Raw genomic sequence first — 24,669 nt, 5'->3', positions numbered from 1 at the left:
AAACTTCTATTTTGTTAAATATCAGAGCATCTGAGCAAAACTGTTTACGTCTGCTTAGTTCTGCCTCCTTATTGAAGGTTGGGACTTTATTTTCCATTTTATCTGGCATGATTGGTCACAGAACAAACCCAAGGAAAAATCATTACAATATTGTCAAGGCTGCCACACATAAAAATCAGAAAACGGGTATTAAGAGCACTACTACAGCGAATTGAAATGCAGAGAACATGAAATGATCCAAATCATTCTTAATTTTCTTTCCTTTAATTCTAGTCTCAAAGGCAGCTCTCAGTGTACCCATGATCAACCAATGCCTACACTGTATATATAAAACAAGAAAATAAAAGAAAAAATATCTAATCTTAACTAAAAGAATCTGCTATCTATCTTTTCTAAATTCAGGGTGCCCCTGTCTGTGTGGAGACACCAAGAGAGACGAGGTTTTCCCATTCAAAGTCTGCAGAGTATCATTGGTGCCATCCTCACAGAGTACGGGGTCATAGGTCTCTGTTTATTCAGGGCACTAACAGCATCTCACTCAATCTCTCCATCAGTGTCACGTATCCTCCGCACTCCCTCTCCCTCACCATCTGTCACCCGCTCTCACTCGCCTGAGTTCTAATCACGCACACCTGCAAACATCACTCTCACTCTCAGTCAGCGTCTAGCATTTTTGTAGGTACCTCGGACTCACCTTTTTGCTCAGCCGCAGTAGAAAGCTGTTTTTCTGTTTATTACTTTGTCAACGACCTGTTCTAGAGATATAAGATAAGTTACTCTGAGAATTTTGTGATTACGGCATATCTACTCACCTGTGTTAACCTCAACTGTTTGTTAACGAACTGTTCTGAATATACACAACAAGTGTCTCTGAGAATATGGCATTTCCAACCTGGGCTAATCTCACCTGTTTGTCTACAATCTGCTCCAGACGTGCAAGATAAGTGACTTTGTGAAATCCAAGTTTACTGCATATCTACTTACCTATTTGAAACTTACCTGTTATACCACGAACCTCTCTGAATGCTCAGGAAACGTGACTTTGAGAACTCTGAAAATATATTTCGATATAGTAACCTGCTCCTCTGTTTATGTATGTGACTCACCTGTGATCCTGTCTGATGTTGAAGTTACCTCTTTGGGCACATGTTGATTTGGAAATTACCACTTTGGGCCTTCAGCCTTGGTTCTCTGTTTGATCAAAGACTGTCTCCAAAGACTGTGTACCATACCTGAATACTTACCTTGCTTGCTTACCTGCTTTTCCAGTGTCCTGTATAATAAACTCCCACATCTGGGTTCATCTCAAGTTTCTGAGTTGGCATGTCATTACAATCAGACAGTCCCTAACAAAAATAATCAACTCTACCTATCTTAGTTTTGTTGGTTAATCAAGTTTACACCGATAAAGTTGCAACTCACATGTAAATTTGTTCTCCAGAATATTAAATATCAAGACTTTATAGTGTTTAATATTGTTCAAAATTTTATTCTCTCATAAACTGGACCAGATATAACATAAAACAGACACATGAAGTTTTCACATTTAAGGTTTACTTTTCATACTCAAGTTACAAAATATAATTTTTACATACTGTTTTTTCTTCATACTGTGCTTTCATTTTTTCTAATGCTGTCCGTGCCTGTTCATAACAATCTAAAGGCAGATTTCTCTAATTTTTTCTATCCTGTACCTTCTTCGGTTTTACCCCTAGCCCTATTTGTTTTTGCTTTTCTAACTCCACTTGTCCCTCCATCTGCATTTCAACTAAAACTTCTACAGTTCCCTTGAGTATTGGGAACTGACCTTCTGGGGGCACATATGGAGGTGGTTTAGCAAGGATCTCTTCTTTTTTATTTATCTCTTTTTCTGCATCCTTCAGTATTTTTTGTGAATTTTCTCCTTTTCTCTCTTATACCTTTTTGTTTCTCTCTTTTTACTTTTTACTCTTATCTTTAGTTTTATCATTTTTATCAAAATTTCCATTTCCTTGAACAATGCTACATCAAATGTTCCTTCCTTTGGCCATTTTGTCATCATATATTGGTTCTCTTTTGCCATTTGCTTGAGAGCTTATCTATAAATTCTTTACACAATGGATATTTTAATCCTAATATGTCCACAGGTGTGGCTGCCATGATTTTTCCTATAATACAACAAACCCTATCTTTAGGAAAAATGTATCAATGTATCAATTTCTGTAACAATATTTATTTGTTCGAATAATTTGATCATCCAAAAGAAATTCAATTATTTTCATTTATTTATAAACCAATTTCCCTTATCTTCTTCTATAACATGCATTTTAAATGTAATAATTATTATACCACATACATGTATAAATTTCCTATATGTTGTCAATTTACTTTTAGGATCACTCTGCATCCAAATAGTGCCAAACCACAATAGCAGCAGCTTTTTCTTCAATAAGCTGAGTCTTTATTTCTTTCACTATTTTTACTTGGAATACAAAGAATTAAAAATGATTTCATCAACATTAATTTAGATAAATCATTAAATTTAGAGGATAAATGTATATCTTACTATTTTAATTTATTTCCTACTACAATAATCTGCACCGGCAATATCTTGAAACAATTTTTCTAATTTCTTTCACCTTCACTTTTTTGATACACACATACAAGTCCCTTTATTATTTTGTGGGGCTCAAATTCTCATACATACCTATTCTCATACATACTTGTCCCCTTTTTTGGGCTCATACACTCATTCTTTGTCCTTTTATATTTAAGGCTCATTCTCTCATCCACTCCTCTCAAGTGTGACAATAACTGTGCCCCTCTGTTTTGTCACACTCAAGTGAAGGTCCAGGAGGCACCCACTGTCCACAAGATACAGAGTTTATTTTCTCATACAGCCATAGTCACAGATATACTCACACAGACACAGACAATTACACATACACTTTTCCTATTCTACACTCCCTTGAGTGACATAAGTTCTGCTCTTCACTGATACACTTCCTCAACACAGTGAAAAGCAATGCCCTGCGGGATTTTTTACCTACCTGGGCAAAACCTCTGTGATTCACTTCCTCAACACAACAGAACGTTATCCGCAGGGCTTATGCCTAGGCCTTTCTTATACTTTATCTGCTTTCATTTACTGCTATCCGTCAAGGACCTCTTAACAGTAAAAACAGATCATTGCATGCAATTATTTCTTCTGGAATCAAAACTCTTTGTCTTTTTTGCTCTTTAAATTTGGAGGAGCTTTTTGAGTGTCCTTACCACCATGGGCAAACTCTGGCAAGCGACACAAACTAATTATACAAGCAAAAAATGCTTACCTTTAGGTGGCCACCTGTTTGTGTTGCTCGTCCAGCCAGCCCGCTGTGGTCTTCCACTCTTCTGCTCCTTTCCAGTCCTACCAGTGTCACCAATTTATCATGGCTTCTGCCACCTCTATGAAAAATCACTCTCAAAGTCTTGGGGTTTTGATGCCAGAAGATAGACTTTATTATCAGAGATAAAAAAGCCGAGTTGCTCTGCAGAGCAACTCCAGAATCTGGGTTTACACCTGCTGGGGCCTCACCATATATTTTCTCTAGTGTCAAAAAAGGAAACTCAGTTTACCATATGTGAGCACATTCCATTCCCACACAGGCCTCTACACAGACACACTCAGTAAGATGCATGCTTGACCATCAGAAATAATTGTAGAATAAAATGGCTAATTTAATTGATTATACTTGATTAATTAATATTTAACTTTATAAAACAAATTCTACATTATCTGCTCACCAAATGTGTGTGCGGGTATGCTTGTGAGGGGTTGTGTGTGTGCGCGTTTAGTTCGAGAGAGAGAGAGAGAACAGAGTGACGGCACCGAAGCCGGTTTTAGTGATCGTGGGAAAGAAGGCAACTGTTAATTTTATCACTCAGAGACGCGGTGAACGGCTCGCAATCCGTCCGCCGCGGTCGTTGGTTCTTTAATGGATAAACTCAGTGTGCCAGTCTCACCTGCAATGGTGGAAATTTATAAACAGCCCATTCGTGGTAACAGAAAGTTACAATAATACAATAAAATTACTGTGTTGTGTAATCAGCCAGACTGCTCCTGTCTGTATCTTTAACTCAGTGGTTCTCAACTGGTTAACATCAGCATATTTACTTATATGAGCCCATTATTATCCCGTTTGTTTCCTAATTTCAAACATAATTCAAACAGAACATACATACTACACAGGAGGAAAGGCTCCTCATTACCATGGTTAGGTCAGTGTAGCTAGTCTTAAATAACAGTAATAATAATAAATTATAGTATTTATCAAAAAAATTAAAAATAAATAAATACTAGCTGAAACACATCTTCAAACTTTAACTACAAATGCCACTGTTGATATAAAATGAGGTCTAATAGATTTTACCTTTAGATTATTTCACATGAAACTATAACATTTTGTCAAAATATAAGTTACTTTTACTCGTAAAATCGTGAAACAATTTTGTAAAGGTGATGATGTATAATGAAAAAAAACATTTGCGCATAGCACAGTGTTGCTCTTTTCCTCCTCAGTACTGTTTGGCATGTCAGACCTGCCTACTGTTTGAGAGGTTCGACTTGACTTCCTCCGTAATGCTTTAAACTAGAAAAGTCTCACTAGAATTGAAATTGGTCACATCAGTTTTGAGGTCTGCGCTCCGCAATAGAGGGAAGTCCGGTTGTTGCAGAAGAGCAGATCATGATCGCGAGTTGGTTCCGTTACACTCGTGCAAAAGTGCAGATGAGAAGCATTTAGCTGATTGCGAGATTATCATTAAATCTGCCTCAGCAGTCCTAAATAGGCTATCACTTGGGCGGCTGCCGAAATATCTTCAATGGGAGAACCATGGCATTGTTCTTTCCCTGCTGTCCGCGACCCAGTCCGAATAGACCTGCGACCCACCTTTGGGTCATGACCCACCAGTTGAGAAACACTGCTTTAACTCACACACAATCTCACTTATGTCAGACCCCCTCGCCTCGCCTCTCTCTGACATTTTCTATGCTGCATGTGTGTGTGGCGCAAGTTCACGAGTCTGACAGGCAGTCGAGGAGGAAAGGAGATGCGCACGCGCAGGTGAGATTCTCCGTCCAGTTGCATTTTTTTCCTCCATACCGTAGATAAGCAAATGTACATGGTACGAAAACCGTCAATTTTCATACAGTGGTATACCGTGAAACCGGTATACCGCTGCAAACCTACTTGATACACAAGTATAACACACTATAATAATCTATTTCTGCCCAGACATAAACCTCTTACTTGAGTCACATGAGGATGCGGGTAGAATGTGTGTTTGTCCGTCGTTTGAATCTGACTCGGTTCCAAGAAGCTCGGGTGGTGACGGGAGGTGGTTTCCTCGCTCTGTTGGCGGGCGGTACGGCGGCTGATTCTTGGGGGGTTGGCGGAGATATCGGCGAAGTCGACTCGGTTGAAGGAAGAGAAATCTTCTTTCTTCACTTCAGCAGGAAAAAGGGTGAGACGCAGATTGCTCGGCGGTCTCCTTCGGATCCGTTAACGTGCTCGGAACACAGAGGAATCTCAGCTCATCCAGCGAGATGGAGATTGTATGGCCAAAGTTCAGGTATGTACGTTACTTCCTTGGGAAATGAGGCTACACCTGGGAGTAGCAGGGCTGCAACTAGATGCGGTGCATACTGTCACTGGAAGCAAAGCTTAGAAGGATTTCTGAGGTATTATACTCTCGATGATGTCATGGTTGAAGGGCATGTTCTGTCGTGCGTTTCAACCAATAGGAGTTGAGAGTTCGATCCTTCAGAATTTCATACATAGGTGTAAAGTGAGCAAGGCTTGATGGGATCTGTAGTCTTTTTGGACTCCCTTTGTTTGATTTTGCCGCCGTTTGTGTTATCAGGCCTTGAGTGTTCCTACAGGCCACAGTCAGGCTTTATGACTGTATGTAGGCCTGCCTTTGTCTCCTATCTGAGTACATGAGGCCCAACACTAATTTTAGTCAATTCTAATCAAACACTAGACACAACCTCAAATTATGAATGATGGGCTTTAATAATGACATCAGAATTATGTAAACACACAGCAGGCAAGTCAAGTCAATATACAGTTGAAATAAAAGTTTAACCAAATATTGTAATATTTTTTGTGATTAACATTTTTATTGATTTTTTCAAAGCAAACAAAACAAACAAATCATATAAACAATAAATCAACATTAACTCCCACTACTACCCCTCCCCAATCAAGAACCCCACGCAACCCCAAACAAACATCCCAGTGGTCTTGCCCAAGTACACACTTATACAGAGAATAAAATAATTATAATAATAGTGAATATATATATACAGGTGCATCTCAATAAATTAGAATGTCGTGGAAAAGTTCATTTATTTTAGTAATTCAACTCAAATTGTGAAACTCGTGTATTAAATAAATTCAATGCACACAGACTGAAGTAGTTTAAGTCTTTGGTTCTTTTAATTGTGATGATTTTGGCTCACATTTAACAAAAACCCACCAATTCACTATCTCAAAAAATTAGAATATGGTGACATGCCAATCAGCTAATCAACTCAAAACACCTGCAAAGGTTTCCTGAGCCTTCAAAATGGTCTCTCAGTTTGGTTCACTAGGCTACACAATCATGGGGAAGACTGCTGATCTGACAGTTGTCCAGAAGACAATCATTGACACCCTTCACAAGAAGGGTAAGCCACAAACATTCATTGCCAAAGAAGCTGGCTGTTCACAGAGTGCTGTATCCAAGCATGTTAACAGAAAGTTGAGTGGAAGGAAAAAGTGTGGAAGAAAAAGATGCAAAACCAACCGAGAGAACCGCAGCCTTATGAGGATTGTCAAGCAAAATCGATTCAAGAATTTGGGTGAACTTCACAAGGAATGGACTGAGGCTGGGGTCAAGGCATCAAGAGCCACCACACACAGACGTGTCAAGGAATTTGGCTACAGTTGTCGTATTCCTCTTGTTATGCCACTTCTGGCGTCTTACCTGGGCTAAGGAGAAGAAGAACTGGACTGTTGCCCAGTGGTCCAAAGTCCTCTTTTCAGATGAGAGCAAGTTTTGTATTTCAATTGGAAACCAAGGTCCTAGGGTCTGGAGGAAGGGTGGAGAAGCTCATAGCCCAAGTTGCTTGAAGTCCAGTGTTAAGTTTCCACAGTCTGTGATGATTTGGGGTGCAGTGTCATCTGCTGGTGTTGGTCCATTGTGTTTTTTGAAAACCAAAGTCACTGCACCCGTTTACCAAGAAATTTTGGAGCACTTCATGCTTCCTTCTGCTGACCAGCTTTTTAAAGATGCTGATTTCATTTTCCAGCAGGATTTGGCACCTGCCCACACTGCCAAAAGCACCAAAAGTTGGTTAAATGACCATGGTGTTGGTGTGCTTGACTGGCCAGCAAACTCACCAGACCTGAACCCCATAGAGAATCTATGGGGTATTGTCAAAAGGAAAGAGAGAAACAAGAGACCAAAAAATGCAGATGAGCTGAAGGCCACTGTCAAAGAAACCTGGGCTTCCATACCACCTCAGCAGTGCCACAAACTGATCACCTCCATGCCACGCCAAATTGAGGCAGTAATTAAAGCAAAAGGAGCCCCTACCAAGTATTGAGTACATATACAGTAAATGAACATAATTTCCAGAAGGCCAACAATTCACTAAAAATGTTTTTTTTATTGGTCTTATGATGTATTCTAATTTTTTGAGATAGTGAATTGGTGGGTTTTAGTTAAATGTGAGCCAAAATCATCACAATTAAAAGAACCAAAGACTTAAACTACTTCAGTCTGTGTGCATTGAATTTATTTAATACACAAGTTTCACAATTTGAGTTGAATTACTGAAATAAATGAACTTTTCCACGACATTCTAATTTATTGAGATGCACCTGTATATATATATATATATATATATATATATATATATATATATATATATATATATATATATATATATGTGTGTGTGTGTGTGTGTGTGTGTGTATATATATATATATATATATATACACACACACACACATATATATATATATATATATATATATATATACACACAGTTGTGCTCAAAAGTTTGCATACCCTGGCATAGATTTTGAAAATATGACTGATCATGCAAAAAAAAAACTGTCTTTAAGGATAGTGATAATATGAAGCCATTTATTATCACATAGTTGTTTGGCTCCTTTTTAAATCATAATGATAACAGAAATCAGGTTGACCAAGAAAGATTTCAGCCACAACTGCCAGAAGAATTCTTCGGGATACAAAGAAAAACCCACAGGTAATCTCAGGAGAAATACAGGATGCTCTGGAAAAAGACAGTGTGGTTGTTTCAAGGAGCTCAATACGGCGATACTTGAACAAAAATGAGCTGCATGGTTGAGTTGCCAGAAAGAAGCCTTTACTGCACCAATGCCACAAAAAAGCCCAGTTACAATATGCCCAACAACACCTCAACACGCCTCACAGCTTGTGGGCACACTGTAATTTGGAGTGACGAGACCAAAATAGAGCTTTATTGTCACAGCCATAAGCGCTATGTTTGGAGAGGGGTCAACAAGGCCTATAGTGAAAAGAATACCATCCCCACTGTGAAGCATGGTGGTGGCTCACTGATGTTTTGGAGGGGGTGGGGGGTAAGCTCTAAAGGCATGGGGAATCTTGTGAAAATTAATGGCAAGATGAATGCAGCATGTTATCTGAAAATACTGGCAGACAATTTGCATTCTTTTGCAAGAAAGCTGCGCATGGGACGCTCTTGGACTTTCCAGTACGACAATGACCCTAAGCACAAGGCCAAGTTGACCCTCCAGTGGTTACAGCAGAAAAAGGTGAAGGTTCTGGAGTGGCCATCACAGTCTCTTGACCCTAATATCACTGAGCCACTCTGGGGGGATCTCAAACGTGCGGTTCATGCAAGACGACCAAAGACTTTGCATGACCTGGAGGCATTTTGCCAAGATGAATGGGCAGCTATACCACCTGCAAGAATTTGGGGCCTCATTGACAACTATTACAAAAGACTGCACGCTGTCATTGATGCTAAAGGGGGGCAATGCACAGTATTAAGAACTAAGGGTATGCAGACTTTTGAACAGGTGTCATTTTATTTTTTTCTTTGTTGCCATGATTTGTTTTATGATTGTGCCATTCTGTTATAACCTACATTTGAATATGAATCCCATAAGAAATAAATGTGTTTTGCCTGCTCACTCATGTTCTCTTTAAAAATGGTACATACACTATATTGCCAAAAGTATTCGCTCACCCATCCAAATAATTGAATTCAGGTGTTCCAATCACTTCCATGGCCACAGGTGTATAAAATGAAGCACCTAGGCATGCAGACTGCTTCTACAAACATTTGTGAAAGAATGGGCCGCTCTCAGGAGCTCAGTGAATTCCAGCGTGGTACTGTGATAGGATGCCACCTGTGCAACAAGTCCAGTCGTGAAATTTCCTCGCTACTAAATATTCCACAGTCAACTGTCAGTGGTATTATAACAAAGTGGAAGCGATTGGGAATGACAGCAACTCAGCCACAAAGTGGTAGGCCACGTAAAATGACAGAGCGGGGTCAGCGGATGCTGAGGCGCATAGTGCGCAGAGGTCGCCAACTTTCTGCAGAGTCAATCGCTACAGACCTCCAAAGTTCATGTGGCCTTCAGATTAGCTCAAGAACAGTGCGTAGAGAGCTTCATGGAATGGGTTTCCATGGCCGAGCAGCTGCATCCAAGCCATACATCACCAAGTGCAATGCAAAGCGTCGGATGCAGTGGTGTAAAGCACGCCGCCACTGGACTCTAGAGCAGTGGAGACGCGTTCTCTGGAGTGACGAATCACGCTTCTCCATCTGGCAATCTGATGGACGAGTCTGGGTTTGGCGGTTGCCAGGAGAATGGTACTTGTCTGACTGCATTGTGCCAACTGTGAAGTTTGGTGGAGGGGGGATTATGGTGTGGGGTTGTTTTTCAGGAGCTGGGCTTGGCCCCTTAGTTCCAGTGAAAGGAACTCTGAATGCTTCAGCATACCAAGAGATTTTGGACAATTCCATGCTCCCAACTTTGTGGGAACAGTTTGGGGATGGCCCCTTCCTGTTCCAACATGACTGCGCACTAGTGCACAAAGCAAGGTCCATAAAGACATGGATGAGTGAGTTTGGTGTGGAAGAACTGGCTTGCACAGAGTCCTGACCTCAACCCGACAGAGCACCTTTGGGATGAATTAGAGCGAAGACTGCGAGCCAGGCCTTCTCGTCCAACATCAGTGTCTGACCACACAAATGCACTTCTGGAAGAATGGTCAAACATTCCCATAAACACACTCCTAAACCTTGTGGAAAGCCTTCCCAGTAGAGTTGAAGCTGTTATAGCTGCAAAGGGTGGGCCGATGTCATATTAAACCCTATGGATTAAGAATGGGATGTCACTTAAGTTCATATGCGTCTAAAGGCAGATGAGCGAATACTTTTGGCAATATAGTGTATATTACCAATTCTCCAAGGGTATGCAAACTTTTGAGCACGTTTGAACTGTTTATACATACACACCCATATACATATGTATATACGCATACATACACATTCTCATACACATATATACATACACATATAATAAACATACAACTCTAAACTACATTCCTCTCTCCACAGACCTACTCCGAAAGCCCCCCAAAACATAAAATATTTACCTCATTTCCCATTAAAAGAATCCCATAATCCCAGCTTTCTACAAAGGCTGCCACCCTTACCATCTCCTCGCACCACTCCCGAATTGAGGGTGCTCCCACCGACTTCCAACCCCTTAAAACAATCTGCCTGCCTATCATCACATTGGCGATGACCCAATCTTTTATGTATTTATAGCCTATTTTGATGACTGCCCCATCACCCAAGACACAGAGTCTGGGGCAAAACGAAATCCGAATGCCCAACATGTCACATACAAAACTCTGTACCTTCAACCAAAATTCCTGAATCTCGGCCCATGTTTTTTGGTGGTGCGCTATGTCTCCATCCTCTGATTGGCAACGGCAGCAGGCGGGTGTGTCTTTAAGACCAAGCCTATACAGTCTAGTGGGGGTCCAATAGAATCTATGTAAAATCTTGAATTGTATAAGTTGCACTCTTGCGTCTCTAGATGCAGTCTTGACGTATTTTAGAATCCCAGCCCACACTCCATCCTCCAATACCAAATTAAAATCTTTCTCCCATAATCTATTGATAGAGGTAAAGCTCCGTCCCCCAGACTCTGAACTAGCAGGGAGTATTACACTGATGCCTCATGACCTTTTCCAAAAGCAGTAATCACCTCTCCCAAAGTATCTGCCACTTTAGGGGGATGTATGCTACTCCCAAAAATAGAACAGAGCAGGTGGCGCAACTGTAAATACCTAAAAAACTGAGATCTGGGAATCCCAAAATGTTGAGCCAAATTACCAAAGGATCTCAACACTCCACTCTCATATAGGTCACCGAGTTTATTAACCCCCCTCGCAATCCACTATATCAGAAAGGGGACTTATCAATACATAATTTTGGGTTCAGCCATATGCTCGAGGCAGCATTCTGATAAATGTCTGAATTAAACACTCTGGACACTTTTGTCCATACTGAGTGCAAATGAGAAATAACGGGGTGTGACTTAGCTTCTCTGGTTAGTTTGATAGAAAGGCTTTGTAATGGCAAAATAGGGGCAAGGACTTCTTGTTCAATACCAAACCAGGGAGGGGCTCTCTCAGGTGGAAGCGACCAATGATCCAAATGCCTGAGACCGAACGCATAATAATAAAACAAAATCTTGGGTAGGCCTAGCCCACCTTTGTCAATCTGCCTATGCAGCTTACTGAAATGTAACCTGGGACGTTTACCATTCCAAATGAAGGACTTCGCTATGCTATCAAATTGTATGAAATAAGAGAGGAGGACATTCACAGGGAGAAATTGTAGCAGGTAGTTGAATTTTGGAATACAATTCATTTTAATAACATTAACCTTCCCAATCATCGATAAATGTAATGAAGCCCACATGTCCACATCGCTCCAAAATCTTTTTATTATAGGATCAAAATGAACTAACTAAATCAGACAAATTTGCTGGGAATAAAATACCCAAATACTTGATGCCCTGTTTGGGCTGCTGGAAGGCGCCCAGCTGTAAGGCCGCTACTGGACAGTACGCTGTCAGAGCCAAAGCTTCGGATTTAGCCCAATTAACTTTGTATCCTGAGAATTTGGAAAAGGAATGAATAATTCTGTGGAGGCAAGGCATAGATCTAGTAGGGTCAGAGACAAATAATAAAATATAATCTGCATAAAGCAGAAGCTTATGCGCCATACCTCCAGTAATCACCCCTGGAAAATCCTCCTCATTTCTTATTGCGGCTGCTAATGGTTCCAGGGCAAGACAGAACAATAATGGGGAAAGAGTGCAACCCTGCCGAGTGCCCCTATTCAGAGTAAAATAATCTGAAATTAATCCATTTGTTTGTACCACTGCAACAGAGCGTCTATAAAGTAACTTAATCCAGGTAATACATGTACTCCCGAACCCATATATTTCCAAAATCTTAAATAGATAATCCCATTCTACCTTATCAAACGCCTTTTCGGCGTCAAGTGAGATGGCAGCGATCGGAGACTGATCATTCGCTACTGACCACATGATATCAATGAAATGCCTAATATTATCAGAAGAGCTACGACCCCGAATAAACCCCACTTGATCTATAAGATGTCATATCTTAATCAGTTAGCCAAAATCTTTGCCAAAATTTTTACATCTAGCTGGTTCAGGGAAATTGGACGGTAACTTTTACACTCGCTTGGATCTTTGTCCTTTTTAAGAATCAGACTGATCCGAGCTTTTGTCATGGTTGGAGGAAACTTTCCATTCTTTAATGATTCTGTATATACTAACAAAAGGGGAGCCAATTCTGTAGCATAAGATCTAAAAAATTCAGCAGCAAAACCATCTGGCTCTGGAGCCTTGCCTGTAGGTAAGGCTTTAATTACCTCATCAAGCTCCTCCAAGGTTATCTCAGAATCCAGATAATTTTTTTGCTCAGTCGTCAATTTAGGGAGTTCTAATGGTTCCACAAATGTTCTAATATCTTCATCAGTAGATGAAGACGTGGAACTATAGAGATCGAGATTAAAGGCATTATTAATATCAATGGCTGAGGTAAAAATTTCACCACCAGCAGATTTCACTGAGGGAATGGTAGAAAAAGACTCTCTCTGCTTTATATATCTAGCCAAATGCTTCCCTGCTTTGTCTCCTGATACAGTATGACTGTCTTGCCCTGAATAGCCAAAACTCCACTTTCCACGATAAAATAGTATGGGTCAGTTCTCTGAGGCCATCAGACGATATTCTGTGCTTCAGCTCTGCCTCTGCACTTTTAATATTCCCTTCAAACTCCACGAGTTCTCGTGCTTTGCATACTGTATGATCCGACCCCTCAGAACTGCCTTAAGTGCCTCCCAAGCCACGCCCACAGAGGATATCGATGACCAGTTGGTCTCCATATAAACATTGATTTCAGTCTTTAACATTTGTTGGAAATTAGGATTTTGCAAAAGTGATACATTAAAGCGGCAACTATATGATTTCTTTTTCTCTGTATGTGGCAACACCTCTAAACTCACCAGGGCATGATCTGAGACTAAGATGTTTCCAACTGAGCAATCAACAACAGATTAAATGAGAGACTTAGATATAAAAAGAAATCTATTCTAGAATAAATCTTGTGGACTGATGAAAAAAAATGTCTAGTCCCTACCAGATGGGTTCAAAAGTCGCCAAATATCTGAAAGACCAAGATTTTTACACATCCTTTGAAGTGTCACCGTTGCTCTACGGGGCTTACACACTTTTGCTTCACTATGATCATAGACTGAATCCATCAACAGATTAAAGTCTCCTCCCAATATTATATCATGAGGGGTGCCAGCGGCTTGCAACATCCCTTCAAGATCTATAAAAAAGCCCTGATCATCAGCATTAGGTGAGTAAATATTAGCCAAAATCAACCTTTGCCCCATAATTTCTCCTAAAACAATAATGACTCTTCCTAATTTATCTTTAATCTGTTTGAGAAATTTGAATTGTAGATGTTTATCACTATAATGACTACCCAGCTCTTACTTGAGCCAGCACTAAAGAAAACATGTCCACCCCATATCTTCCCAAATTTCTCTGCTTGCTGCGAGGAGAGATGCATTTCTTGAAGAAACAGTATATCATATTTCTTGCGTTTAAGAAATAACCTTCCTTCTTTTTATGGGGTGCCCCAACCCATTCACATTCCATGTGGAGAGAGATAACCTACTCATAATAACATTTGACATTTTGATATGACAGAAAAAATAAACTGTGTGTCAAAAATAAGATTATACAGACCACACTCCCCATTAGTGCAACAATAAAACCCCGAACAAAACAAATAGAAAAAAGAAAAACGTGCACATTAACCCCACGCACGACAGCGCCAACCGGCATCAATCCCTCTAAACTCAAAATGTCCATGTATGCCTACGAGGACCCCCGTGACAACTTTGCCATCGGATTGTTTAAGTCCGCTGCTTCTGCACAAATTTTGTGAGGCAAAATTACATAACAGCAAATACTTTGTAAAACAGACCCCAGCCAACAGGCAGAATAAACACAAAGAACTTGTAGATTCATTCACAGAACAGTCTCGAAGGTGTGGTCCTCCACAAAACAACTTCCAGCTGATATAAAGCCATTTAGTTTCCTCGGACAGACAAACAAGTGTTCAGTGAGCCAGCTATTATGAGTGCAGCAGATGACGTAATCATTCCAATGTCCCACGAAAATACTCCACAAAACAAACTCCAGCAAACAGGAGGCGCAAGCACAAAGAACGAACAGATTCATCCACAACTGTCCCGAAGCAGTGTTATTCCACAAAACAAACTCCAGCCGCTAGGCGGAACCAGCACAAAAAGAAACAAAATAGGCATAGTTCCTTGGATGATCAAGAGTCAAATTCCTTGGATGATCAAGAGTCAAATTCTCTCGGAGGCCGCGTAGAGAAAAAACACCATGACTTACTCAGTCCGTCAACTTTATAAAGGACGTCCTTTATGTGAGCATGTAGATATTTTGCGGTCATCCATAGAGACCAGTCTCAATCTGGCCAGGAACTTCAGAGTAAAAGCGATCTTCCGTCAATGCAAAAGTTTCTTGAAGGAGTCCTGCCACAAAACAAACTCCAGCCGCTTGGCAGAGCCAACGCAAAAAGAAACAAAAATGGCGCCCGGCTTGCTTCGATAGTCGAGTCACTGAACAGCGAGTCAGTCCACTCACATAAGAAACGCCCAATCGTTTTACTCGCCCATAGTTTCTATGTAGGCCAGTCCCTTATTGGGGCATAAAAATACTTTGCTGCCGTCCTTGGTGTCTATTCTCAGTCTGGCTGGAAACATCAGTGCAAAAGCGATCTTCCGTTGATGTAAGAGTTCACGTTTCTCTTGTCTAATTCACAAATTCCGGGAATAAGAAAATATTGTGATTCTTCCAAGAAAGCTTTCCTTTGCTCCTCGCCTGGTGCAACACGAGATCTTTATCGGATGATCTCAGAAATTTGGCCAGAACTGATCGGGGCCTGTCTCCCTCAGCAGATCTGTGAGCCGGGACTCGGTGAGCTCACTTGATTTCCAGCTTATGGCCTGTTACGTCGAGCAGACTCTGGAAGAGCTCGTCTAGGAATTTCACCATATCTCTGCCTTCTTCATGCTCACGAATTCCAACAATCCGTATGTTATTCCTTCGGCTCATATTTTCGCAATATTCCAGTTTTTCCAAAATGTGTTGCAGGTCTATTTTGGACGCAGGCAGATTAGCGGATAATTCCCTTTCCGATGATTCCAAATAATCGATCCGTTTTTCAACTTCTGCCACTCTTGTAACCAACTCAGAGAATTTTGTTTCCATTGCCGTAATCGATCGATGTATTACAGCGAGATCCTCCAAGTCAGCAACAACCTTCGTCAGCATCACCGATATGATGGAGAGTTGACACTGAAAATCGAGTCCCCCGCTAGCAGGCCTGTCAGAGGTTTCAGCTAGAGCACGTAAGTGTCTTTTAATGTCTCCAGAGTCTGAGGATTTTCACTTCTTTACCATGTTTACCTCAAAGAGCAAATATGTATCTGGGTGTATCGAATCACACCGGATTATAAAATGAAAATAATTAAAAAACTAGCAAAGTGCACAGAGCTTGTCGCTCACATGTCTGCCTCTCTCATCTCAAAATATTGTATTATTTATCTAATCATCATTAAAATGGGGGAAGGGGTTTTGCAGATGCAGGACACCATACTGGCACCTTATAAGAGCTGTTGGGGTGCAAGATTAGCTGCCAATAGAGCTGCACAATTAATCGTTCAAAGATCACAATCTCGATTCAAGCTCTGTTTTGGGTAAGAACAGACCAAAGTGCAACTCCTTTTTCACTATAAATCTTGACATCTGCAGTCTCCTTGGCGAGTGTGCTTAGAGACTGCAATGTCAAGATTTATAGTTACAAAGAAGTTATATTTTGGCCTGTTCTCACCCAAAACTGATCGCATCGTTTCTAAAGACATGGATTAAACCACTGGAGTCCCAATGGATTACCCTGATGCTGCTTTTGTCATTTTGGAGCTTGAAAATTTTGTCCCCATTCACTTCCATTGGATGGATTGATTTACATCATATCTCCATCAAAATACTTTGTGTTCCACAAAAAAAAAAAAATCATTCGAATTTGAGATGGCATGAGGGTAAATAAATTATTTTTTTGGGTGAACTATCCCTTTAACTGCTGAATCAAGTTTGTTGTCTGAACTTCTCACACAATGTTCGGTCAATGTTCCACACATACCTGTGATGACAGGACAGTGATGCTGAAGTGTTAATTTCAAACTATTTACTTGATATCAAGGGCCTGAAGAGGATTTTTGCTCACTGTGACTACTTGGTAGAGGTCTGCAACTCGAACCGACCCTGACGGGACCCAAGAACCCGGTGGCTTTCGGGCCGGGTTTGGGTCAGTTCTTCAAGTAGGACTTCGGGTTTGTAACGGCTTACCAAACTTGTCTCTCACAGACATGGGAACAGATGAGTTAGGGGTCGTTCACACCGAATGTGTTTTTGCACGTGTCTGTTCTGTTTTGCCATTGTTTAAACACATGCTGGACGAATGTCTTTCACATTTGCTTTTTCTTCAGTGTCTCGTGCAGGACCGGCATATTTTAAACACCATGTCAAGTTAAAAAGAACTTCAAACTGTCAAAAATGCCTGTTAAGACACCTGTGCTGTTTCATTCTTTGCGCTGCGTCTAGATTGTTTTCAGAGCAGTTGTCACAAAGATTCAACATTCTAAACAAGTTCAGGCTGCACAGAGTGGGATGTTGCAGTGTTTCATATTATTCCAAATTGTTTTGCACCAAGTGAATTTTCAGCAAATAAACGGTAAGTCAATGCTTTTTTCCCTTCTGCTCTAGTGTATTGAGGGGCTGCTTTGCCTTCTTAAAACTCTGTATGTTTACTGTTTCAGTACTGTTACAAATGTTGCCTATATGCTTACATAAAATATAGACTATTGCAACACTTGCTAGGAGAAGAAATTAGATATTAAGCAATTTCAGGTTCGGGTCGGGTTTGGGCTTAAAATCTGATGGTATCATTCGGGCCAGGTAGGGTCAGACCACACAGTCTCGGGTACGGGTCGGGTTAAATTTTAAGACCCCTGCAGACCTCTGCTACTTAGGGAATTCTTTCCATGTGTATGTAGATTACTTAATTGACTGAAACTCTTCCCACATGAAGAGCATTGGTATGGTTTCTCTCCAGTATGGATTCTCTCATGAATTTTCAGGTTTTGTGACTGAGTGAAAGTCTTTTCACAGTGTGAGCACTTGTAAGGTTTCTCTCCAGTATGAATTCTTTGGTGCCGTTTCAAGTCACCGGCTCTAAAAAAAAATCTTCCCATATTCAAAGCACATATGAGTGCTCAAACCAGTATGTATTTTCTGATGCTCTTTAAAATAGGACAAGTCTGCAAAACTCTTTTCACAAAAAGAACATTTGTAAGGCTTCTCATTTTTGTGAGTTTTCAAGTGTATTCTTAGCATTATCTCCACAACAAATGTTTTACCACACTTATCACATTCAAATGGTCTCTGCAGAGTGACAGTGGAGATTATTTTGCTCACTATGACTACTTGGGCAATTCTTTATATGTCTATATAGATTACCTAATTGGCTGAAACTCTTACCACATGAAGAGCATTGGAAAGGTTTTTCTCCAGTATGAATTCTCTCATGTATTTTCAGGTTTTGTGACTGAGTGAAACTCTTTTCACAGTGTGAACACTTGTAAAGTTTTTCTCCAGTATGAATTCTCTCATGTATTTTTAGGCTACGGGAATTAGTGAAACCCTTTCCACAGTGTGAGCACTTGTAAGGTTTCTCCCCTGTATGGATTCTCTCATGAATTTTCAGGTTTTGTGGCTGAGTGAAACTCTTTTCACAGTGTGAGCACTTGTAAAGTTTTTCTCCAGAATGAATACTCTCATGTATTTTCAGGCTATGTGAGTGAGTGAAACTCTTTCCACAGTGTGAGCACTTGTAAGGTTTCTCTCCAGTATGGATTCTCTGGTGTATTTTCAGGTTATTTGAGTGAGTGAAACTCTTTCCACAGTGTGAGCACTGGTAAGGTTTTTCTCCAGTATGGATTCTCTCGTGTTTTTTCAGGTGTTCTGACTGAGTGAAACTCTTTTCACAATGTGAGCACTTGTAAGGTTTCTCTCCAGTATGAATACTCTCATGTATTTTCAGGCTAAGTGAGTGAGTGAAACTCTTTCCACAGGTTGAGCACTTGTAAGGTTTTTCTCCAGTATGGATTCTCTCGTGTATTTTCAGGTTTCGTGACTGAGTGAAACTCTTTCCACAGTGTGAGCACTTGTAAGGTTTTTCTCCAGTATGGATTCTCTCGTGTTTTTTCAGGTGTTCTGACTGAGTGAAACTCTTTTCACAGTGTGAGCACTTGTAAGGTTTCTCTCCAGTATGAATTCTTTGGTGCCGTTTGAAGTCGCTGGCTGTAATAAAGATCTTCCCACATTCAAAACACACACAAGCACTCGTGCCGGTATGAATTTTCTGGTGCTCTTTAAAATAGGACGGGTGTGCAAAACTCTTTCCACAAAAAGAACACTTGTAAGGCTTCTCATTTGAGTGAGTTTCCAGGTGTTTTCTTAAGTTTGTATCCACAACAAACGTTATCTGATCACATTCAAATGGCCTTTCTCCAGAGTGACAGCAGAGATGATCTTTCAGATGGCCTACAGATGTGAAACTTTTTCCACACTGATGGCACGAGTAAGGTCTCTCTCCTGTGTGAACTCTCAAGTGTGTATTAAGGTGACTTTTATATGTGAAATTCTTTCCACACTGAGAGCAGATGAAAGTATTTTTGGCAGTTCTTCGAGACTTTTTTGGTGGGCAATTCTTTTTAGTCTTTGAGCAACTCCAATCATTTTCTCCAGTTTTGAAATGATGAAGTTTCTGAAATTTTTCCTCCATTTCATTCAGCTCTTGAATTTCCTCGTTCACCTCCATCAGGTCTAAAACACAATAAGAGGGACAAATGTAAAAAACAAAAACAAAACAAAAAAGAAATTAAATTGAACCCTAATTTAATAGCAGAAAACAACAAGCATGTGCAAAAAGTACATATTTATAATATTTTTTATATATTAAACCAATTTAAATGAATACAGTAACTACATTTCATGATTATGGTTATTTAGATTGAATGTTAGCCTCAGTCACAGAAAGACAACATGAGGTTGAACACAAATGAATGACTCTTATGAGCCAGCTCTGTTGAATCTACAGCACAAAATATACAGTGCTTCCAGTATAGTCTGATGAATAAATGAATATTTTTCACTTAAGTCATCTCAGTGCACGCTTGTTTTGAGTTGATCCACAGCGAGTACAGATGCCACAACTTCAAAGGCGCATGTTGATACAACTTGAATGGAATCATTTTTAATGCTACCAAAATGTCATAAAAACGGTTTGTTTCATGAATCAAACTACATGTTTATTATAAAACACAAATGTAGAATCTTTTTAGAAATTAAGACGTTTTCTCTGCGTACACAATCGATGTAGAACGTTGCTCTGAGCCACTGATCCAGAGTCAGCTTTTCTCATCCTATTCTCCTATTTACGGTGAGCTGTCTCACAGAGCAGTTCGGCTGCCTAAGTCAGTGAATTGAACGAGTATTTCACCCTGTGTATCATGTCGTGGCCAGTGGAAGACTAGTCTTATAATCCCTCTGCCTAAACGTGTTTACTGATTTTTTAATGCAGTGTGTATTAACACATGAATCAACCGTGTTTCACTCAACAGAATGTTGACCTCATTTTACCCTAAAACATGAAATGCGCATGCACGTTAGCGAGTTGATTGACAGGCGATGCCTGTATCTAAAAGGTAATCGGCTCTTTTACCTGTAAGGTGGGACTTCCTGTCTACATCCATTGACTGTTGGGTGCTAGAGCTTCTTGGTTGGGCACTCCAATTTCTCCCATTCATTTAAACAGAAGTGACTTGTCTCTGCTAAATAGTCTCTGTCCTCACACTCTATAGAACAACAATGCCAATCATGCACTACGCTTCCTCCCGAAGTTGGCATATTTTTACTCCGGATTTCTCACAATACAGGGACAGTAGAGGTGTACAAAAGCAACACTTTATTTAAAAAGTAACTCAGATATTATGGTCTAAAATAAAAAATATTGCGTTACTTTACTTGAAAAAGTAATCTGATTACGTGACGCATGTTACTTTTATCGCATTACCCCCAACACTGGTTGTAACTACCAAAACCTGTCAAGACTCTAAACCTTTGATTTCTTTTAATGTGCCGATGGGCAAGCCCATATTTTCTGTTTTCAAACAGGAACAGATTAAAGAAAAGGTGAACAGAATTATTCTTCATGGAAGCATCAAATTAAATATTGCAAAATATTTTTAATAAGAATCGCAATTTTCTATTCCATGAATTAGACTGGAAGTATTATTTGTATAATATTTGTCTCAATATATGAGTTTGAGTTTTACATGACATGTAATAAGCAGAAATGCTATGCAATTCAAAACTGTAGATTACATTCTTTGTTATTCGTTATCTGTCTAGTATTTTATTAGTAGTTAATATTTGCTATTAACCTATGTTGCCCCAAAGCTGAATAACATTGATTATTTTTCACCCAGGTGTAAAGGGCACCTGCACACAGTGCGGCTATTCGCACCCCAATAGTCAATTGGCAACATAGAAATCTACAAATTCCACATTTGTCAAATATTGTTTCCCATTCTATTTCCCTTCTCCACTCTTAATATTTTCTTTAATACTACTTATAACAATACTTAAAAAATTAATAGAAATGTAGTTTTACTACAGTATTATTGTAGTTTTTTGCAGAAAACATAGATTTGATGCAATTAACAAATGTGTTACTACAGTAATATGGTGTTAATATAGTAACCATGTTTAATCTTGTGGTTACAATTATTTTACTACAGAATACCATGGTGATACTATGGTCACTGTATCTGTAGAGGACGTCAAGACACATCCATGTTCCAATCGTTTTTTTCTGATTCAACTCTTTCATATACATTTCATTTCATCGAAGACACACACTTTATTTTAATAAATGTTAACAAAGTATTTTAAACGTGGAAATAAAATGTCTAAATGGAATGAGTTATAATAACTGAAAGGAAACGTTGGTTGTTCTTGCGGTGATTGGTGGCTGGGAGTGAGGCAGGCGTTTTCTCCAGTGAGGCATCTTGGCATCTTTAGCTCTAAACATTAGGGTTAGAGCACCTTTGGTGCTTGGCCCCCTAATTAAAAGACATGGTGCACCAGTGTTTAGCACTTTCTTTTCTCACGTTTTTGCACTTTTTAATCATGCTGTACTACACTGATGTAATGACTGATGTATGCCATCCTGAAATCAGAGACTTACCCTTTGAAATCTGAACACAAGTGGAAAAAAAGGCAACTAGATCCACTTGTGAACGGATCACACAAAATAAGAAACATACCAAAAGGAATAAAATCATCATCTTCATCACTCTGTTGTTTCTCTGCTGTGGTTTCTCCTCTCATCTTCATCAGGTTCCTGCAGTCCAGCAGCTTCAGTGAAGACATCTTCACTGGTGTCTGCAGCATCTGCTGTTCTCCAGCGTTACAGACAGAAGTCAGAGACTCTGTGGAGGTTTGATCACCATCATCATCATCACTGTGTTCCTCTTCTTTTATCTCCTCCTGCTTCACTTCAACCTTCACTGGTGTCTGCAGCATCTGCTGTTCTCCAGCGTTACAGACAGAAGTCAGAGACTCTGTGGAGGTTTGATCACCATCATCACTGTGTTCCTCTTCTTTTATCTCCTCCTGCTTCACTTCAACCTTCACTGGTGTCTGCAGCATCTGCTGTTCTCCAGTGTTACAGAAAGTCAGACACTCTGTGGAGGTTTGATCATCATCATCACTGTGTTCCTCTTCTTTTATCTCCTCCAGCTTCACTTCAATCTTCACTGGTGTCTGCAGCATCTGCTGTTCTCCAACTTTACAGACAGAAGTCAGAGATTCTGTGGAGGTTTGATCATCATCATCACTCTGTTGTTTCTCTGCTGTAGTTTCTCCTCTCATCTTCATCAGGTTCCTGCAGTCCAGCAGCTTCACTGAACACATCTTCACTGGTATCTGCAGCATCTGTTGTTCTCCAGCGTTACAGAAAGTCAGACACTCTGTGGAGGTTTGATCATCATCATCATCATCATCACTGTGTTGTTCCTCTAGTGTGTTTTCTTCTTTTATCTCCTCCAGTTTCACTTCAATCTTCACTGGTATCTGCAGCATCTGCTGTTCTCCAGCGTTACAGACAGAAGTCAGAGACTCTGTGGAGGTTTGATCACCCTGATTACCATCAGTAGAACAGAGTAAAGTGAGCTGTGAGTCCTGTGTGTCTCTGGATCTCTGTTCAGAGAGTTTGTCCAGCAGTCGCTGTGGTGTGGACTGATCTCTGCCGCTCCACACTGAATCCTGACATTCTGTGGAGGTCCCATCAGTCACACACACTGAAGATTGACAGGAAACCTTTTCCAGCTCCTGACAAACACAACACAATCACATCTGTACCGTTCATCATATCACATCATTTGAAAGTTTACAATCTCAACTTTAGGGATGAAATTAATGTTTAACCTGTAACCTGTCCTCTCTCTCCATCAGCTTTGTCTTCATTGACGTCACCTCTTACTTCAGCTGAGATATTTCTGGGATGAAATCACAAATATTTTCATTTAGAGCATTTATTTGCAGAAAATGACAACTGGCAGGGATGGATTAACCACCGGGCCGATTGGGCCATTGCCCAGGGGCCTCTAAACCCAAAGAATGCAGGTGTTAAATGCATTTATAAATATTAAAGTTCTTTTAAACATAACATAGTGTCTAAAAAATGTAACTGCGCAGTAGGCTGAAAAAAGTGAGTTGTGGCACAATGATCAAAGACGTCCGTCCAGTTTACATGGCCTCGACGAACGTGTGAACAGCCCGTAACTCACCCTAAGGCCTACTTGATAAACTGACTCAAACCTGGCCCAAAACCAGTGGGTTTGTAGAGAACCGTCAGACTCAGGTCGGGTTGATGACCTCTAAACACGTGCAGAATAACTGAATAGTGATTTTGGTATTCGAATACCATGCACATCTTATTAAAAAGTACATATAACTGGCCGTGCAAGACATTGCTCCAAACTTTTCTTCCATCAATTTGAAAAATCCAACCAAATCTGGCAAGCGTCTTGTTTGTTTGTTTGTTTGTTTTTAATGCCATGCCAGCTTCTATGGCTATTTCCATGGTGAGAAATATGTAAGGAATTCTATAAAAGGTTTTTAAATTCTATTTTTCCTAAAAACTCTAAAATTGCATTCGGTTTGACTTTGTTAACAATTTCTTCCAGAGTGCTGACTGAATAAAAAAGGTTTCTCACGGGGTTAAGACCAGTACAGTCTAATAAAACATGTTTCAGGGATAATGGATTCTGGCAGAAGGCACATGTTGGTGAAACTTCTCCCAGTATTAAAAACTTGAGTGTCATCCTGGAGTGACCTATTCGACAGCAGGTGTAGACGATCTGGTCCCAGCGTTTTGAAAACTGAGAGGAGCTTCTTTTGCCAACAATAGGGCTGATTTCATGAAGTTTGTTCATGGTGTGGCAAGCGTCCTGTAGCGCATAAAAGTGATCAAAGTCACGTGACATGTCCGGGGGGGGGGTTTACCTGTACGTGGCTTGATTCATGCGTCCTTCACAAAGACAAATCTGCCTGATTCCAGCCTTGCTGAAGCACCCCCAGATCATCACCGATCCCCCACCTGGTCGTCTAATGGTTAGACGGAGACCAGGAGAGACCTTCAAGCCACTGTGTCTCACACCCACTGTAAAATTTGGTGGAGGATCGGTGATGATCTGGGGTGCTTCAGCGAGGCTTGAATCGGGCAGATTCGACTCAAGCCACGTACAAGGTTATCCTGGAAGAAAACTTGCTTCCTTCTGCTCTGACAATGTTC

General features: G+C 40.3%; 2 protein-coding genes across 2 annotated transcripts in view; both read right to left on the bottom strand.

The window, feature by feature from the left end:
- Window positions 1–24,669, bottom strand: part of LOC127420192 (zinc finger protein 850-like) — a 296,445-nt gene that overhangs the window by 126,999 nt on the left and 144,777 nt on the right. The window lies entirely within an intron of this gene.
- On the bottom strand, window positions 8,057–22,311 carry LOC127420316 (zinc finger protein OZF-like). The gene is made up of 2 exons (XM_051662516.1): window positions 22,139–22,311; window positions 8,057–19,634 (listed from the first exon to the last, which is right to left on the bottom strand). The coding sequence occupies exons 1-2, from the start codon at window positions 22,263–22,265 to the stop codon at window positions 18,181–18,183; spliced, it is 1,581 nt and encodes a 526-aa protein (XP_051518476.1). The 5' UTR covers window positions 22,266–22,311; the 3' UTR covers window positions 8,057–18,180.

The sequence above is a fragment of the Myxocyprinus asiaticus genome, chromosome 29 (assembly GCF_019703515.2).
Source record: "Myxocyprinus asiaticus isolate MX2 ecotype Aquarium Trade chromosome 29, UBuf_Myxa_2, whole genome shotgun sequence".
Taxonomy (NCBI): domain Eukaryota; kingdom Metazoa; phylum Chordata; class Actinopteri; order Cypriniformes; family Catostomidae; genus Myxocyprinus; species Myxocyprinus asiaticus.
This window is presented reverse-complemented; position numbering and strand designations above follow the sequence as displayed.